At 44.3% G+C, this 20,700-nt stretch overlaps 1 protein-coding gene across 1 annotated transcript in view; it reads left to right on the top strand.

Moving 5' to 3' along the window:
• Window positions 1–20,700, top strand: part of TRHDE (thyrotropin releasing hormone degrading enzyme) — a 213,440-nt gene that overhangs the window by 118,408 nt on the left and 74,332 nt on the right. The window contains exons 4-5 of the mRNA XM_078601407.1: window positions 3,311–3,465; window positions 13,819–13,932. Of these exons, the coding sequence (XP_078457533.1) occupies window positions 3,311–3,465; window positions 13,819–13,932 (269 nt within the window). The remainder of the gene's footprint in view (window positions 1–3,310; window positions 3,466–13,818; window positions 13,933–20,700) is intronic.

Here is a 20,700-nt window from a genome sequence, read left to right as displayed (position 1 = left end):
TTCACTTGTGCCGCAGCCTAAGCCTCCATGCTCTTTGCCACCAATGTGCCACGTACAAGGGGATTAAACGAAACGGGGATGAGGTTGCTCTCAGCATGTTATCCCTGCAGCAGCTTCAGTTATGGGCCGGTGGCCTCTCACAACTCCTCCACCGACAAGCTTAATGGTTCCCATCATACCATCACCATCAGCCCTGATCTATCCACTTCTGAATGTACTGTACGTATCCAGCTGTGCGGGGGAAGGACAACAAACTAAACACAAAAAGGAGTTCGAAAGAAATGAGTTTTCGATCTAGATGATGTAAAAGTGCATAGCTCCAGTGACTTCCTAATATCTGAAGGAAGCTCATTCCAGACGGCCGCAGAAGCACACCTGAAAGCGCGCGATTCATTGGCCATCTTTGTTCGATGGTTGGCCAATAGCTGCTGCGAGGATGCCCAGAATTCGCGTGATGGTTTATAGTCCTTGACGAGATCATCATGATATTGTAATAACACGCTGGAGACGGCTTGTGGAATCGGTCCTTTTATTTCACTTCTTGCAGTTCACAAACACTCCCTGTTGCTGGCAGGCAACGGGAAGCGGGCAGACAGCCACCAGAGACACACCGCCACGTGGCACCCGGAGCCCCACTCGCGCGTGGCCCCTCTCTCTCTTCGTTCCGTGTCTGACCCCGTGTCTCTCCTCTCTCCCCTTATTTAATGCCTGGGTCACGTGGTACACTCCAGCCAATCCTCAATAGCCTGCGCCGAATGTTCCAGATCCCCCATCAACTCCCGGGACCACGCCCCTGACTTGTCTTCCCATTGGCTGAGGCCAAGACCAGCGAAACTAATCACCTAGCTGACATCCCGTGATCACGCCGAGGCTATGCTCCCAGGCTCTCCCCCCATTGGCTGTAAAGCGGGACCGGCAAAGCCGATCACCACGTGAATCCGACATAGGCTCTTATTACAATATTGTGGTTCATTTGTGGCAATAACTATACGCGCAATTAGTGTGACCTTATAATGGCTGAAGGCCTCCTGCTTGCCATCTCCATCCCCTGTGGGCTTGCGACCGCAAATCCACCCAGCTCCTGCACACCAGCCGATCCCCATGGCCACGTCAGCTTTCCTGTCAACATGGGTCATAGTTTGGTCACATGATCGCGGATTTTTTTTGTTCGGCGCAGAATCAAATGGCATGTAATATCACGGGTGCCCGGTGTTATGGCAGTAAAGGGTTATTTTTGGTTGTCTTGCCAGAGGAGTAGGTTGATTATGCCGAGATCAATTGCCAGTCACTCAACTCAAGCGGCCCAAATAGGGGTGTATCAAGGCATCGATTAATTCGATTCTTAAGATCAACGATGTATGTTTCAAATTGCGTGTTGTATAAAATGCGTTTCAACGCATGTACGTTGTATATAATGTGGCTCGTGTTATTCCGGCAGCTGCTAGAGGCCACTACATTGACCACGAAGTTAAGGAGAGCATTGATTCTTGACTTGAATCGCAACCCTGGGGTAATTTGCAGAGGCGGTTTAACAAATAGATTGTTGATCTGTTTGGGGAGTTTGAGTCTTATTCCCGTGTATGCTTGGAATTGCTAAATGAACTCCTGTTTTCTCCCATTAGAAACAAATATTTGGAAAAATATAATTGGGCAGATATCACGAATTAGATTTTTACTAAAACTCATCCCTTTGGCTTGGCAAGGCTTGGCGTATAAACAGGGAAATGTCATGATGCAATCATATCCTTTTGGAAATCTGAAAATCCCACATTGGCGGAAACCAAAGGGTTAAATTGCAAGGCCCGAAAGTGGTCACTGCTCTGCACCGACGACATTGAAAATATCATCTCACCTAACTTTCCCCCTCTTATCTCATCTTTCTCACTTATACTCTGCCCTTCAGCAGCAAAGGCATTCAAGTGAACTTCAACTCGAAGAGAGGTTAGACTCTTCCCCGGGCCTCTTCTGTTAAGAGGCTGCCTCTGTTTGGTCTTTTTTGTACCGACTGGCTCTATGCCCCCCCCCCCTGCCTTCGTCCTTATATTCCAGGTTCAAGACCTTTCCTTTAGTCTCTTGTCTTTGGGTGAAGTCCTCTTGCATCACGCCCTCTCACCCCCGCGATCATCACCCTTTCTTTTCTCCCGCAGTCCCCCTAACTATGTACAGCGTATGTCGCTGTGGTCTTATTTAGACAGTGCAGAAATGTTAATTTTTGACGACGTTATCGACTGTTAAGAAAGGCAAGTAGGTTTTGGGGGAAAGGCACGTCACACGTCAACAGAAGGGGACGATGTATGTATGTTGAACTTCTTTCGCACCATATGTAGCCAACCGGTCCAGACGTCAGGGCTAACGATGGAGTGGCAGCCAAAGGAGGCCATACTAAACTAAACTATTAAATTAGAAATAACTTAGATATTTTACCAGGTAAGGCCCACTGAACTCTATCGCTCTTTTTCAGAAGCGACCTGACTGCAAATGATAGCCACAAACGAAGTGGCTTATCACGTGGAAATGTTTCGCAGTCAAATGCTCTCAAAGCCTGTTTCTAAATGTGGAGGGAAAAACCGGAGAGCCCGGAGACAAATCCACGTGACCACACGGAGAACATGCAAACTCCCAAAATACAGGCATCGTCGGGGTTGGGATTGAACTCATGGCCTCCTGTATACCAGGCGAGGTAGTTAACATCTCATCACCATGGCGCCCTTCGCCAGAAAATCTAACCACTGTGGAGATGGAGCGATGAAACCGGCTCGTGTGCATCTGTTAAATGGATCGTTTTCGTCGCAAGACCATGAGAGAAGGTGATAGATTGGGAAAGAGCTCATCCAGCAGTGGTTTTATATCTTGGCTGATGATGTTGATGATGTTGATGCGTACAAAAATTGTGCTGTTGTACCATATGTCTGACCATCTCTCCTAAGCTGTTAATTGAGAATATCGCTAAGAATAATAGTACTGGTCTTGATATTGTGTTGTTTTGCAACATTACAGCGTATGCAGGCAGCATTTGCAGTGAGGGTGTTAGCTGTGCTGTGAGAACAACACGATTATATTGCTAACTTGCTGGACTGTGGGTACATACCGTGTGGGAACTGGCGTGTTAATTCTAATGTACACCTCGTGCTATTAAATTCATGGCTTTGGAATGTATCGATGGTGAGAGCCCAGGAGCTAAAGCTACGTGTGCATGTGTGTGTGTCAGATCTAACACCAAGGCGAGGAGTGATTTCTCCCACCTTTGGTGTTTCAAACGTCTAACAATGTTTTTTGTTTGTGTGTCTGTGTGTGTGTTTTCCACCCGAAGATCTACTGGCAGTGCCCAAGCACCCGTATGCGGCGATGGAAAACTGGGGCCTGAATGTGTTCGTGGAGCAGAATATTCTGCTGGATCCTGGCATCTCCTCGACCCACTACTGGCTGGAAGCGACGATGGTCATTGCCCATGAAATCTGCCACCAGGTACGCATTACACCACGGGGTCAAATCCTGGGAAAAAAATCTAACCGCGTCCACAAATTGACAGTTGGTCGTCTCGTCACCCACCATGTGACCTTGGCATTTGTCACCACGCGGCTCTGCGAATTGCAGACGTGCCCCGCCCAGTGCTCACTCGTTCAAGGACCCACTTGGGCTTTTGGTTTCAAAATTAGCTTTCCTGATGAGGCTGCTGCGCGGCTGTGTTTACAGCGCACGATTTGCCCGTGCACTAAGGGCTAATTGGTGAAATTTCGATTTAAAGCTTTGAGGACGGCTGCTTGCGTTGTGGCCGAAACGTCGTGAGAATTATTTTATTATGTTTAATTTTTATTATTTTATTATTTCCCTTCTACGTGACTTTACCGAAAGAACTAAGAAGGCTCATTGGTGGTTTCAAGCCACGCTCAATACGTATGCACATGGCCTGACATTGCACTCTGGATATGTAACCATCAAGCCTGGCATCTACCCCTTTGAGGGGGGGGGGGTTAATATAAACCTTTCAAAGGGATTGCTTTGGAAAAGTTGGCCATTGTGTGTAATGTATTTGGGAAAGGTTACACAATGGTTTGTAAGACTCTTAAAGCGACAATAATTTTGGTTATTTACGATTATTCACGATGACGACGATCACAAATTCAGCAACTAACGCCAATTACTTTCTCCGAGATGTAGCCGTTGATGTTGTGGTTGTTAACATGGTGTGGCGACCTGGTTCTCGTGTTGCTATAGTAGTTGTACGTACGCACTTTGAACTTCTTTCACACTCTATGTAGCCAACCGTACTAGTCGGGGGTGCGGAGGAAGGACAACAAACCAAACAGAAAAAGCAGTTCTGAAGAAATTCGTTTCCAGTCAAACATTTAAAACCGCACAGCTCATGCGGCTTCCCGGAGTTGCGAATTGCGCCGCGTGCCGTCGTTGCTGCCGCACGCCCTGATTTGCGGTGTGGCTGGAGGGAGGCACTCATCGCTCTCCGAGTTTTCTTATCGGAGCCATTTGTTTTTACCGTCAAGATCAGGGCGTCATTGCGGCGAGCGCTTCGCTGAAGCCGCCACCGCCGCGCCGACCCTTCACACCCTCCCACCAGATCCCGCGGCGACCTCCAGTAAATTGACAGCGACGTGAGAATATGTTTTCTGAAAATTGGATCGGAGAAACGAGGGCGTCAACGTGGACGACGGGAGAGCACTCACGGGCCTCACGTTTTCCGCGCACCTATGTTCATTGAAAGGCTGCGGAGTCGGGCGCAAAATGAATATGTGCAAAATAAGAGCGGTACGCGAGTTTTGTCGAACAAGTTCACGTCATTATTCGAGGGATGCCACTGGAGAACGCGAGATAATGTGCATACCGAGGGTGACTATTCGAGGCTGGTGGTGATCAAGATGACAAAATAAATAGATAGATTTTATTTATTTCAGCAGGAAGGAACCAATGAGCTAATCGACTCTTATTTTATGGGCGTCCTACGGCGGTAAATATGTTGTACAGTACAGATGTTATTTACACAAGCACGGTTACATCGGTCCCGATACAAAACATTGAGTATCAGTACTTGTGCTCCACACGACACAGGAATAGGGAACCCGTAAAAAACGAAGTATATGAACGAAAAAAATAACAACTTCAAAATAAGAATTTTCATTTAGACTGGAGGAATCCTGTTATGACGTCGATCAGAAACATGGACACCGACAAAGAAAAATGGAACTCGCACCGAGTGATGGAAGGAAAAACACGTGGATCGGAGGGGAAATGCCCGTTAGAGGCATCGCTGTGAGCGTTCAGAAAAGTGAGCTTGGTGAGAGAGGACTGACGGCCAATGAACGAGACTAGGTGAGGAAATCACCAGAATCAGAACATTTGTTTATACTGGTGATATCTTCTGAGCTATAAGAATAGATGTTTCCCCTTTTTTCTGGCAACAAAACTGAAACTAAAGAAAGCTGTCTCTGGTGTAGACCAATCAGTTTCAAGGACAATGCATATATTATCAGATGTTTTTTGTTTGCATTCTGACCACAAGTATTGTGGTTTATGTAGACATGATTTATTGTAAAAAGGTTTCAGTTTTGTTGCCAGAAAAAAGGGGAAAACTCTATTCTTATATTTTGGTACTTGCAAAGGAGGCCTCATAATCTGATGAGCTATCAAGTTCTTGTTCTCAGATAACCAGTTGGGGGCGGGTCAGAACGTTACGACAACAAACAGTACAAAAAACACGCCAGGAGGGCAAAGTGTAGGAAAGGTGAGCAAACCACAAAAAATGTAAAACTATTTTTTATTTTAACAGGTAAGGCCCACTGGGCTATTCGCTTTTTTTTCGGGAGTGACCCGGCCGCAAATGATAGCTCAACGGAGTGGCTTATCGTGTGAGAAAGAAGAGTAACACACCCAAGGTGATGGCCACCGTGGGAGACGACGTGACGAGATCACATCGCGCGCTGGCGTAAGACCGATTACGCGAGATGGAATCGGCATTGATAGGCATTCATCCCGAGGTGGATATTTCATGGCTGATGACTGCACTCGTGAATATTGTACGCTACCTAACGCGCTGCTTTGTTGCGAAAAATTATGGAACTAGCTATCTATTAATTTCCTGATTTCAAATCGTATTAAATTATGTTGTACGGTTTTTTTAAAATATTGTTTGCCTGGTAATGTTCACTGACCTGGCCACACATGATTGCTCGTCGCAGTGGCTTTATCGTACGTGGAGAATTATCGTAGCCAATTGAGGAATAGCGGAAATAAAAAATAAACTCTTAACAATATTCGAGCTACGTGTTCAGAGATGGCTTTTTTCATATATATAAAGGTAGCTTATCATGCCTTGAAATATTAACGTTTGCGTTTCAAATCTCAGTCGTAGCCACGCGATGATGAGCTGTCTTCTGTATTCTACAAAACGCTCACGTCAGGTCTGGCATACACATTGAATATGCAATGCAAAGTGTTTCCAGTCACTCCTTCTCAAAATTGCCTGCAGATGGAGCGGTTGATGAACGCTACGTGATGCAGACAAAAAATGTCTTCAAATTATTTTTTTTATTGAAAGGAGCTACAATATTCACGTATACATATTCACGATGTTGGCAGTTGTGTGCAATGACAACGGAAACACAACAACGATAAAACACACCCAAGTTCATCTCCGATCTGTGGAAGGGACATTTCCCGAAACATCAGCCTACTCCCGTATTCTCTGATTTATGAGATGCTCCGGAAAGATAGACACACCCCCACACTTGTGCCGAGTGTCGATAAACACTTACACAAATGTGTTCTGACACACACACGCTTATTGGATTGTGTGCCTTGTAATAGGGACGATTTGGTACATGTTTTCCATTATTCGGCAGTGAGTTGTGTCCGTTTATTTCAACTCGAGATAGTTATGAACTAGTTACACAACGTGGATGGCGTGTGCCCACGTGTAGCGCAGCGGTTAGTGCGTCGCGCTATTAACCAAGTGACCCAAGTTCCATTTCCGCCCATGGCCAACACCAGCAGCGATTATCTGAACCGGTCCTGGGCCTCGCTTAGCTCGACCGAGCCTCAAATGAGTACCTGGTGCGATGTGTAAACATCAATACCGGGGAGACAAAGGCGGCCGTGCGTGGTGCTGGCCACCAACCCCCTCGTGTGCCGTGCCGGCCTTCATAGGTGCTCGCTAGCAGCACTTGCCCCAGCAGGCTGTGTTGGCTGCACGGGGGGGGGGGGTTTCTTTGTACATTTGTCTGTTCCCACACAACACCGAAGTCGGTCAATATGTTCCTCCAGAACACATTTCACATCAAACATTTGATGTGCGCAATAAACATGACATGAGCGTGGACCAGGGTATTTTATATCAATTTCTTTTTTTATTGTTCCGTCCAATATAAAATCATTTTATATTGACTTGACGACAAGTAAGAGAAAGCATTTTAAATCATTATGGGCGCGTTGTTCCGCTGAAGTTTTGTTTTTTATCAGCTGGAGACAAACGACCCTTACCTTTGCTCTTTGGGTCTGCCCGTCTGACCATGGCATTGAGCTCTCGACCCCAACACTACATTCACGAAGATGAATACCCCATTGCTCAGCAATTAGGAATAACTATTGTAAATGGAATAAAAAAAACGCGTGATGCTAGCATTGGCATTGGTGCGCAAGTACCCAAAAAAACGAAGCTTTCATCAATAACACTTCCATGCGCCCTCAAAAAATAAATACACGGAGAGAAAATAGGTGACGTGGCAGGCAATGGCCTTCTTCATAGCAGAGAGGTGAGCCGTTGCCCACATCTTGTAAACGTATGCTATCCTGCATTTAGTATTTTATTTAAATAAACTCAATAACATTATTATTATTCATGAGAATAATAATGGATAGCCTCTAGATTTGAAGCTTTCGTGACTGCAAGGAGTCATACTCTTAGTTTTTTCGGTAAAGTCACGTAGGTAAAAAATGAAATAGAAATTTTAAAAGATATAAATAAAATAATATTATTTAATTTTTATTAATTTCATTAATTTTAATTTAATTTCATTAAAATTGATAAAAATTAATAAAAATTGAAATAAAATATTATTATTTTATTTTTATTAATTTTATTAATTTTATTAATTTTAATTTCATTTTTTACCTACGTGACTTTCCCGAAGAAACTAAGAGTATGGATAGCCTCCCCACACCGCGTTCATCATTGGGGTTGTTTGACCATACTTCACCATTGTGGTCGGAGCAAGTTGGCAATGATGGACTCTAGACTGGTTCAAATATCACTCGCCACTGACATTAACTATGGCTGGGAATGAAACTCCGTTTACTGGGTTTTAGTGCGGAGAGCTTACCGCTGTGGCACTGCGATAGTGGTTATCGCCCTGCACTCACCACTGTTGCACCATTGTAATAGTTTTCTTTATCAAAGATAACCTCATTCAGTCTCCAGACTCTTCATCAGCAGTGTCCTACATCAATTCCTCGCAAAGTTAAGGGATGATATTTATTATATAATCTCATAAAGTTTTGGCTTCAGTGATCTTATACCAATTTTACGTGCCATGAAGAAGGGCTAGTGCCCAAAACATCGCCTATAAAATGTTTTACTTTTAAGGCCACAGTGTTACCGAAGCGTGTGTCAAACCTTTTTCCCATTTCATAAACAAGTTAACTAAAAGTAATAACGTTTTTTTTTTCTGTCAGTCAACCCGCAAAGGAAGATCTCAACATTTCAGCTGACTGGCGTTTTAGTTGACCTGTCATTTTGTAGCAGACAGACCTTCTGAAGAAGTGACAGGAAAAATGAAAAACCACTCGGATTTATAGTGATAAAGCGGTAAAAGGAGCCCCTTGCAATTCCTCGCCGACTACCCCTGCTTGCGGCAGGGCCTCCACGAGACAGAGCTTCTGCAACGCCCTCTCTCGCGGGTTTTTTCGCCTACTTTTCCATCCTGGCCAGATGCCTTGCAAGAGGTGGGACCACCCACATTTGACCCAAACCTCAACGTGACCAGTCGCTCGCCGAACTAGGGTACTTAATACTCTTAGTTCTTTCGGTAAAGTCAAGTAGGTAAAAAATGAAAATGAAAATTAATAAAAAAATAAAATAATTATTAATTTTAATTTTCATTTTTTACCCACGTGACTTTACCAAAAGAACTAAGAGTATGAATCCTTGCAGTCACGAAAGCTTCAAATCTAGAATTAATAGGGTACTTAAGTGTGTAATGTTGAGTGAACACGGGCAGTGGAATGTAAGAATTTAAGAAACTTGGCCTCATTTTAACTGCTGCTGCTGCTGCGGTGGGATATTGAACCAGCAACCTCTGTCTGGTAGGTCCAGTGTACTAACCCTTACAGCACGGCAACATCCCCAGAGTCCTAATATTGCCAGTAAGCTTACAAAAAGACGGCACTTGCAATTCAAACTTTCCAACTCCTTAAAGCCATCCTTAATGTTCCTTCTAAATTGCCTCAAATTTACTATTGACAAAGCAAACATGAAGTGAAAATGCCGTCCAGTTCCATAACTCTGCCCTTTATCAGATCGGCTTGGTGATATGTTGCAGTGGAACGATCCGTGGATATTGGGAGTAATTTGAGTGTTGATCTATGAACCTCCCCAAACACCCAATTTTTGGTTCACGCAATCAACAGGGATAACCTTCGTATGACAGCGCTTTAAGCAGTCGAGGCTGAGCACGACTCAATCCCTTTGATTTCAAATTGAATAAATGAATAAATGAACAAATCAATAATATATTAAGGGAAGTTTGATCAATGCGCTGTTTTGTCATTAAACAAACAAAAAAAAATCTCCCCGCCGGCATTTTTTCATGCAACTCTAAACCTCTCATTAGCTTATCGCTACAGCTGCTCCAAGATGGTCAATTAAGGATCGCGACAACCAAAGTTATTGGCACGTAGCTTCTCATCGGGATACCTTTTAAAACATCCGTTGCGCTATGAATACGCCGTGTTTTGCAGACTGCAGAGCAACAGAGGGGAACAGTCCTCATGCCCTCGCTCAAGGAGGCTTTATAGCTTCCACCAGAGGTCACAACCGGGTACCCGATACCCGTACCCTACCCGATACCCGGCTACCCGTACCCGGCCGGGTACGGGTACATGTACCCGTTTGCGACCCTGGTGCGGCCGGGTACGGGTACGGGTAGTCCGTGAGTCACTGGTGAGTAACCGTTTGTCACTCATTTCCCAACGTCTAGTCTCTTCTCACAATTCAAGGTCCTAGAATCAACCCACCCGTGCCTGCAACATGGCTTCATCCCAGAGGTCGCAATCGGGTACCCATACCCGTACCCTACCCGATACCCGGCCGGGTATGGGTAGCCGGGTATCGGGTAGGGTATGGGTATGGGTACCCGTTTGCGACCCTGGTGTCGGCCGGGTACGGGTAAGGAATCAAAACCCGTTTGCGACCTCTGGCTTCCACCACTTGGTCTGCAGTGACACCTCTGCTGCCGAGGATGCAGCTCTTTCGAGCGCCATCAGGGGACTCAGGGTCTGCGTGCTGCACTGGGTGATTTGAGATGAAAGTGGGGTTCAGTGGAGATAGAATGGTTTTATTTCTACCAAGGAGATACCCATACGAGGTGGCGTGAAGTTTTCTCTCTCTCGCTCTGTCTGACGGCCTGAATCCTAGCACGGACATGGAATTGCATTAACGACTCACGCCTATGCGTTTAGTTTAGTTTTTTTTAAGTAGAGTCAGTTCAAAATAGAATTATATGAATTACTGACTTGCGAGAAGTGCTTAAAAATGCATGCCGGTTGAATTATTTAGTGGCGGATATTATTCAGCGTGTAACTAAATTTGTTACATTTGTAAAAGCGTCCCTTTAGGGTGTGAAAAGTGCGCATGCCAGACATAAATTACATTCTGTTGTCTGGGATTCTTTTAAATTAGTTTGTATGAAGAAAAAGAGTTCAGTTCCGTATAGCGCTTTACATCAGTGCCTTTGGCCTTATTTCCTTATTCTTTCGTATACCGACAATTTCAACGCATGTGCAGCGCGTGCGTTATATGCAGCCACACTCAGTCCAAGCGTCGTGCTCCGGGTCGGACGGCGCGTTGAACGCTTCTTAGCTCTCAAACTTTTGCCAAGCACCACTGCGAGCACCTGCAGGAGTTGAATCCAACTGCTGCATTTAGCGAGCGCTTAAACACTGCAACAACATCCTAAAGCAATAACGAACAATCGTATCTAGATATAGGTGTGTATACCACCGTAGCCCAAGGCGCCTTAAAATAAATATAAAATTATATGATAGCGGTTAAAATAAAGAGTGGGGTTATTAAAAACATGTTGGTGTAGCTATGGTGACAGTAAGGAGGACACGTGGGAGTGGTTAAGGAGTGGGTTGGGGTAGGGCCAGTGACAGGGGTTGGGAAATGTACCTCGAACAACACATACAACGGAACATCGATAACCCAAACACACACAAAAAAGGGCCAAAACGGCCGTCAATGTCCACAGAACCGATGCAGTGCACGAAACACCGCCAGCAATGTGATGGGATGAAAAAAGGCGAGTTTCCGATTTAGCACCCAAGGCACCGTCACTGAGGCCCGCTCACTGTCGCTGAGCGACACACTCCGTCTAACCGGCTGGTCCCCAGAGGTGTGGACTCGAGTCATGTGACTTGGACTCGAGTCAGACTCGAGTCATGAATTTGATGACTTGCGACTCGACTTGGACTTGCATAACAATGACTTTGTCCCACCTATGAGATGTGGACTCGAGTCATGTGACTTGGACTCGAGTCAGACTCGAGTCATGAATTTGATGACTTGCGACTCGACTTGGACTTGCATAACAATGACTTTGTCCCACCTCTGCTGGTCCCTAAGAGGGTTTTTCGAATGTGCTGACCCATCCACAATACAGCCAAGATGCCTGGCACCCTCACATTGTCATCAGTTCAGCACTTTGAAGGATGGGTACGTGTGGGCAACGTTTTCGTCAATGATGCAGCAATACAGAATGGCTGTTTGCAAACGATTACGTGTTGCCGATGAATCCTTTTGTGCATTACGAATTCTGGCTGGGCTCGGCGGTTGGCGTGAACGCATTTGAAACAATGGAGCTTTATCTTGAGAAGTAGCCAAATGTTGCCGACATTTCCCCCGAATGCATATCGAAAGGATTATATCAGCTGAATAATAAGCTACTGAGAAAGAAAATTGGAGCATCGGTCGTAATTTTCTATTTCCGTGTAGCACACTCGTGCGATGTTAGTAATGCCATTAAATTGAGAGTAACCTCTGCACTTCTCCGTGACAGTCTTTGTTAGCATCCTGATGTCGACCGTCATTGGCATTTTTACCTAAAAAACGAAAATATAAATCCTAGCTGAAGCTCTTTGGGCCGAGGACATCCCAGCATTTGTCACGCGCATTTGGTCCAGGAGTTCTCGATATATCCTGGGCACAGGCCAACGTACAGCAAGCATTGTGACCTTAACCTCTTGACCTGAAAATCAATCTTGCGAGAGAAATTGCACCGCAGAGCCATCCCTTAAATTTCGTCAAGATTGGTAAAACGGTCCAAGAGATATGGGGCGTGAAGGCAGGCAGAGCGAGCCATGATTGCCACGCTACTCCCCTTTCCATAGAGCAGATTTGCAATCAATCAAGGAGGGGACAGCGATAACTCATTATTAAAATAGCCATTTTCATCTATTAAACGATTAATACTCACGGAGGCCATCATTAGAGCACATGGCTTACATTTCAGAAATTTTGGGTTCAAATAACGGTTGGCGGTTGACCCAGCCCATCTTCCCTCAAGGGGTCAATAAACTCGGTGCTATTTTGTGTGACGCCAAAACGCGGCCGTGGCATTGAAAAATGTGAAATTTCCATCGCTGGCTCAGGGCTACCCATGGGGCATTTGAGTCGCGGACAACAGCAACAACATAGAGAATTATTTTATATTCGTATTGTGTCTGAATGCAACGGTATCTCAAGATGCTTTATGAAAATAAATAAAATACGACATTGGGCTAGAAGGGGGTTGGTGGGTGGGTCTGGTGGGAGGATGGCGGGGGGGCAAAACGTGAGAGGCAACAAAAGACAACACTTTAATTACAAATATATTATTATTCAGAACATGTATTTCACTCAGTTTCCAGAAGCCAAGCATTTCCTGATGGCAGTCCAACAATAATTCAAAGTGTTGCTTCACTCTTCCTCTCTCATTCCCCTTACGTTGACTTGGAAAGTTTGCCAACGGTGTTAAATCAGCACCAAAATATAACACCTATCGGCGGATAAGTTATGGTGACGTACTTTGCGGTCAGACAGCTGATCCCTGTGCCATTCACAGAGCACCACGTGCTTCTTGCATTGCATGTAAATGATAGGGAGAGTGCGCGTGAATACGTACGTGTGTTTAGCTTAGTGTGGCGAGTGGTGGCGCAGTGGTTAGCAAACTTCCCCACGAACCCAGCGGCCCGAGTTTGATTCCCGCTTACGACCGATAACTGTGGTGAATATTTGAACCGGTTCTGGGCCTCCTCTCCGACTCAGTCTTAAATGAGCACACGGTGGGGTGCGAATACATCAGCACTGGGGACACAAAGGCAGCCGGGCTTGGTGTTGGCCAGCCATCCCCTCGTGCGCCGTGCTGGCCTCAAAGATGCTCACTAAGAGCGCTTGCCCCAACAGCCTCCGTGAATATGGGGGGGGGGGGGCAGGTGTGGGGGGATATTCTTGTCTTTGTTTAGCATGGACAGCAAATTATGTTTTTTGCACTATGTGTGTGTGTGTATTGCCTTCTGAATCGAGCGCTGAAATTGGCCGGTTTCTGATTTCTCCAGTGGTTCGGTGACCTTGTCACACCGATGTGGTGGGAGGACGTCTGGCTCAAGGAAGGCTTCGCTCACTACTTTGAATACCTGGGGACGGATTTCCTCTACCCTCACTGGAACATGGTACGTTAATACGCGTTGAGCCCGAGGTCTGCGCCACTGGTGGGACTGCCATTACTGTACACTGTTGTGCGCATGACATCTAATTTGCTGTATTGATTGCTGCTCTGTCCACGCATAATAATGAACCTTCAAAAGTCATAAATTAGGCTTTTAACAGATGCACGGTGGAAAGGAAAAAAAGCAGCTTCAAAGAATGCTCAGCCAGCCATCCATAATATCTTCACTCTGACAGCTGGTGCATAAATGAGGTGGAGCGCTGTATTCTTATATTCAAAGTCATATGTTTATATCCTCGTACCAGTCAAGACATTTTCTAAAGGTAAAGGTGAAAGTGAAATTCCTCGCTCACGCCACTGCTGGTCAGAAGGGTCTCCACTCTTGGGAGCTCTTGAGGGGACTGCTCGAGGTTACCTTGGCCTACTTTTCCACAGCCGACCTGCCCATCGACGTATCCATCGATACTGCTGGGTTGACCGATGTGAAAGGGATTCAAGGAACTCGCACACCCCCCCCCCCCCCCCCATTGTTTCAACTGCCGCTCTGGAAGACGGAATTGAATCGGTGACCTCTGGATCGCAGGTTCAGAGGTCGCTGACCCCTTACAACCACGGCCACGCCCAGTGCCAAGGTCTCTCACGTCATTCAGGGTGTCTGCGTGTCCTTTGCGCGCTTTCCGGAAATCGTATTGATCACCTGCCAATGGCAACCTCAAGACGCAGTGTGCGATTCGTAATAGGTTTCTGGGTAAGGCCACGTCACAATGATCTGGCCAAAATGTGTGTCGTTAAGACCCTCCACCACCCAGCGCAGCCAAAAAATATCGAATTGTCACTCGAACATGCACTTTTAATGCGACAGTTATTGTTGTTTCAGCTCACCGGTAAGTTGAAGAACAATCCTCACAATCAAATTTAACAATTGGATACGACGTTTCGTTTGAAACGTCATCAAACATCAGCAGAGCAAGATTTGAATCTTACGTCGAATATGATTGCTTAATTCGGTCTTGTGTATTGTTTTTCAAATTTCTGGTGAGCTGAAACAGCAATATCTGGCACGTTAGAAGCATGTACGAGTGAGAATTACATTTGTTTGGCTGTTTTGGGTCAACGACACAGATTTACTCAGAGCATTGCATGGCCACATCAAAAATATCGAACTATGAATCATAATCATATTGGCTGTGAAAACCTACGTGCGATGTTCATTCAGTTTCACTGTCCTGTTCACTCTGATAAGGAAAGGCTTGATTATAGCGAATTGATATTTAATTCTCTGTTGCCAGAGACTTTATTCCAATAAACGTTAACATGTTTAATGAGTACTTTGGCACGCAATCACCTACGGTCACAGATCATGTTCAGGATTATGTGAAAGTCCAGAGGGCCATAACATCTTGAAAAGGCACAACTATCTTTTGAATGCACTATTTTGGAACTCGTCGATGTCAATGAATCAACAAATAAAGTGGACTTCAAGGGAATTGAAGTCTTGGTTCACGGGCCAATCATCTCAACGCATAATCCCAAAATGGCCACGGAAACAATGGCATCACAAACGGAACGAGCGTGAGTCTTTTTTTTAAAGGCGTGATCCACCCCATTACTCTCCTCTCATTTAGACCCACGCTATCGATCAACAACTCCCCCGAGTCAATTACAGACAAAGGCGATGCAATACAATGCACGGTGCGTTACGTTCTTGTAAATATGGCGGCGAGATGACAAAGGGTGTCTCTAGAGTCGAGACACTACACAACCATGGCAACGCAAACACAATTAGAGCTGAGCGCTAAGAAATAAATAAATGTGTGTGCGTGTGTGATTGTCTTTGCGTATACGTGTGTGTGTGTGTGGTGCAGTGACGCAGGAGTTAGCGTACTACATTACGAACCTGATGACCGAGTTCGATTTCCGCTCACGATCAAGACCAATGATGATTTTCTGAACCGGTCCTGTGCATCCTCTAGGTTAACTGGGCCTCAAATGAGTACCTGGTGCAGTGTGAAAACATTGCCACTTAGGGAGGCAAAGGCGGCTAGGCATTGTGCTGGCCACCCACCCCTGGCATGTCGTGCTGACCTTCATAGGTGCACGCAAACAGCACTTGCCCAAGAGTCTGTTAACGGATTTCCGGGGGGGTCTTTGTGTATGCGTCTGTGTGTGTGGGGAGCGGTGGGGCAGCGGTTAGCGCACTGCGCTTCGACCCGGTGACCCAGAATGCTTCCCGCTCACCGCTAACGGTTGAGACGAATATTTTTACCGGTGCGTGGGCCTTCCGTAGGTCGACTCGGCCTTAAATGAATTAATGGTACAGGGAGACACCTTGTATGGTGCTGGCCACACCACTACCTCGTGTGTCATGTCAGCTTCCATAGGCACTCGCTAACAGCACTTGCTCCAACAGTCTCTTTTTCTATCGGTGGGATCTTTGTCTTTATCTGTATGCATGTTGCTAATCAGAGGTGTATAGTGCGTGATTATGTTTGTGTGTCAGTGTTTATCGTATGAATATAACAAATAGGCAGGTTTGATTCAGCAACTGATGGGCAGATGTGGAATACGGGTTACAGCAATATAAATAATGCTTCAAATATTTGAGGGCACTTTTTCAACATACTGCTGGATGAAGGCCTCTTCACGACTTGTTCGGTCATGAGTGTTGTGTGACCATACTTCACCACACCGGTCAAGGCCGTGTTGGCGAATGGGGGGACACAAGCTTGCTTTTGGATTTCGCACTCCACTGATTTTAGCTTTGACTGGGATTCAAACCCAGATCACCTGCTTTACCTTAACCAATGTAGGAATGCTCTCCAATAAGCATGTCGTATATATCCTTTAGTTTTCATATTTTCAACAGGATCAGGAATGCTGTTTCTGCGTTTAATTAAAGTATTGCATAGAGATGTGACTTCCCAATAGATCTAACATGAGGTCACTATGACACCTTGAGTATCTCATTTTGAAGATTGTATTTCACTCTCTCTTTGAGTAGAATTATGGGATATACAGGATGCTTCAAAAAATGTTAACACTTACATGGGACTTGTGTTTTTAATGAAAAAAGAACGGATAATACACTGTAACATGATAACAAATTTATATATTTATGCGATCTAACCGAAAAAAAACCCTCTATTATAGATGATAACAAATGCATGTTAATAGCTTCAAAAAGTCATCATTGTTAACGCATATGTCTGGAATCTTCTCCAGATGGTGGCCAGAGCCCACAGGCAGAACATTTGTCGTGGTATTATTGCAAATTCTCAGAAGTGTCAACATTTATTCGAAGCACCCTGTATTTTCACAGAGGTTTAAATTTGTTTCAAAATGCTTTGCTTTTTCCATTGGGGAAATCTCCAGCAATTTTCACCAAAACAATATTCAAGTAGAAACAAGTTTTCAGCTTTGGGACTAAACAAATCTGTATAAATTATGATCTTCTTGGTTCTTTCGGTAAATTCACGTAAAATAATTCTCACAATTGTGAGAATAATTCTCACAATTGTGAGAATTATTTTATTATTTTATTATGTTTTATTATGTTTTATTTGTATTATTTTAATACTTTCCTTCTACGTGACTTTACCGAAAGAACCAAGAAGATGAATCCCTGCAGTCACGAAAGCTTTAAATCGAAATATAAATTACGAGTTATAGGATGTAGTATAAAACATTTAATATTAATTTTACAAAAAAATGGATCACAAATTGAAATTACGCATGGGCTACTATTAAGGTTGTGTTTTGTTGCAGCTTATTAAAAAAAACGCATGATACTTGACATTATTTAAATTTAATTATAGTTCAATTAATTCATGATAGCTAACATATTGTACGTGTTGTAGGCATATGTTTAGACATATCTGCCATTCATATGTCACACAACACACGTAATTAATGGATTCAGAAGAGAATACAAAGCGGTTGTATGCACGTTACGCTCATGGTTAATTCTCTATTGTGTTGAGACATTGCGATAGTAACTTTGTGAAGGCGATCGATCCGTATTGTCAACGTTTAACTTTGCAATGACGAGTTTGGACTTCAAATGCTTATTTTTAAATAGAATACGTTGAAAAAAAAAGACATGGTTAGCGTTGACAATGCTTCATGCCCTTGCCATGAACAAGAGCATCCATTTTTTTATTGCTATAGATCTATAATTGAAAGACTTTTATTCTATTGTACACGTAAATATTTTTCTCCATTTGATTATGGCATTGATATTACCAATGAAGCTCTGGTGGGGTAATGGTTGGTACAAAGGGGGCTGCAATAGAGTGGTGGCCGGTTCAATCCCCTGGCATAACAGTTAAAGTAAGGGGCATGGTTTCTTTTGTTTAACTTTTCTGCCTTTGTTAAGACATTACAAAGCTGCACATATTAATAATACCAGACTTTTCCTTTTCACAGCCTACAGCCTGGAAACATAGATCAGATCATAACTTAGGTAATTTCCACATTGTTGCTTTTAATCCAAAAATCTAAATGTCAACTTAAAAGCTAAGACGTAAAAATTCTATTGATATTTTAGATAAATTGTGGATCGTACCTTTGAATAAAAGTCACGATATACATCAACAGAGGCAGTTTTAGTGCGCATTTACTTTCACGCATGATAAATGCCGGAGGATTGCTTGAAACCACTGCTGAAATTTGGGTGTCTTCCAAGCCAATGAGAAAAAAAAAATTAATTGCCTTTAAACCTTGTTTATTTACTTTCATGTAGCAATGACATTTGACCCCAGTCTGGGCATAAATAAAAATCCTGCTTCACATCTTGCCAACATAATCCTTAAGGGGGCTATATAGCTGTTTAATTGAGATGCGATGAGAATGAAATATATACCAGCGCAGGAATTTATCTACGTGTTTTTGTCGTGTTTGTTCTCCTCTGAATTACATTATAATTAATTAGAAATTGAATAGGCCTGTGACCGAATCTCTATGAATGTCAGATCTCAGGAGCTAAGCGTGCTTGAGACTGGGTATTGTTTGGAAGTGTAATCACCGTGTACAAAAGGCAGCGTGGTTGGCTACGTACGGTGCTAAAGAACTTCAACATACCATTGGAACCTCATTTGCCAGTAAAAAATATGATAATTGTTTTTTTACCCTCTTATCTGGCAACAAAACTGACACCTTTTTTACGAGGAGTCATGTTTGCATAGACCACAATACCTGCAGTCATAATGCAAACAAAAAACATAACTATGATAATGTATGCACTGTCCTTGAAGTTGATTGGTCCACACCCGAGACAGCTTTCCTTAGAGCCAAAAAAAAAGGTGTCAGTTTTGTTGCCAGATAAAAGGGTAAAAAACCAATTATCATATTTTTTACTGGCAAATGAGGTACCAATGGTGTAAATGCTAACCCCGAGCTCTCATACTCTGATGGTGCATTGTCATTCAGTTGTGTGCCTTTTGGCGTCATCTGGTCCAACCCATGTGAGACTAGGCTCTAAGGAAAGCTGTCTCCGGTGTGGACCAATCAACTTCAAGGACAGTGCATATATTATCAGAGTTATGTTTTTGGTTTGCATTATGACTGCAGGTATTGTGGTCTATGCAAACATGACTCCTCGTAAAAAGGTGTCAGTTTTGTTGCCAGATAAGAGGGTAAAAAAACAATTATCATCTTCAACATACATAAATAAATATACGTTGTGTGGGCATTAGAGGGCACATTCGTCAACCTGAACTGACCAGCACGGTGAAGAATGGTCTAATAACCTGCACAGCCCACAGGGCATGGAGGAGGCCCTCAGTTGACAGTGAAATGACAAATTCATATACGTGTGGCCTGTGCATATCTTAACTGTGCTATGAGTGCCTTGCAAAGAGACGAACACATTTCCCATTCTCACCTCTCATCGTGAGCAGTGCAACATTACCTCGTGTCAGAATGCTCTCTGGAAGACGATATAGCAGACATAGTCCTAAAACCCTTCAACAGGGGAGGCGCACCTTTTATATGCCCTGAAGAGGGCAATCATCACGTGGCACCCAAACAAAATGATTCAGTCCTCAGAAGTAGAACGAGCCGAAATTACTTGAAGTGAAATGGCAAATTTAACGAGATGGGGGCATTTGTGCGAACATTGGCGACCGGGCTGACGCCGTCGAATTGCTGAAACTCAAGAAGCCAGTTTCATGACAAGTGGCTGCCAACATTCTGCACCCAGGACCTGAGCGGTGCCAGATCGTGGTGGCTGTGATGCAGCTTGAGGCCGACGCCCCTTGAGAGCCACGCAGCCACCTCTCGGTGCACGGCATTTCTCAAAGACCCAGCAGCGTGTGCAGGGCAGCTGTTTGGCTCTCAAATTACAACTTCACTGGCTGAAGTCAGCTCTGATAGAAATCACCGCTTTTTTGCATTCCAATGGATCAATCACTGACCTCATTTGTTGATTTAAATTAAGTGCTTTCTCCCCCCAATGCCTGTGATTGTGCACAACGGGAGAGCGCGTGCGATAAGCAATTCGAATCTGTAAACTGTGGTGCCGTGATGCCAATTTTGCATTGTCAGCATGTCAAAAAAGAAAGGCACTTCATGAATATTAAAGTCAATGGAAGGTTCTTTTGGTGGTATAAAAGCACAAATCAAACGCACCTCATGACTTGCCATACATTAGCGCTTCCTTGTACCATAACCGGAACAAATATATATGATAAGCTAATCATTTGGGGTGAATAAGCGGCGGCACCCCGAAATTTGAACCTGGCAACCTGAGTTTGAATCGCAACCATGGTTAACA

This window comes from Lampetra planeri, chromosome 16, assembly GCF_965212315.1.
Source record: "Lampetra planeri chromosome 16, kcLamPlan1.2.h2, whole genome shotgun sequence".
Lineage (NCBI taxonomy): Eukaryota > Metazoa > Chordata > Hyperoartia > Petromyzontiformes > Petromyzontidae > Lampetra > Lampetra planeri.
The sequence above is the reverse complement of the archived record's forward strand: the minus strand, read 5'-3'. Positions and strand labels throughout refer to the sequence as shown.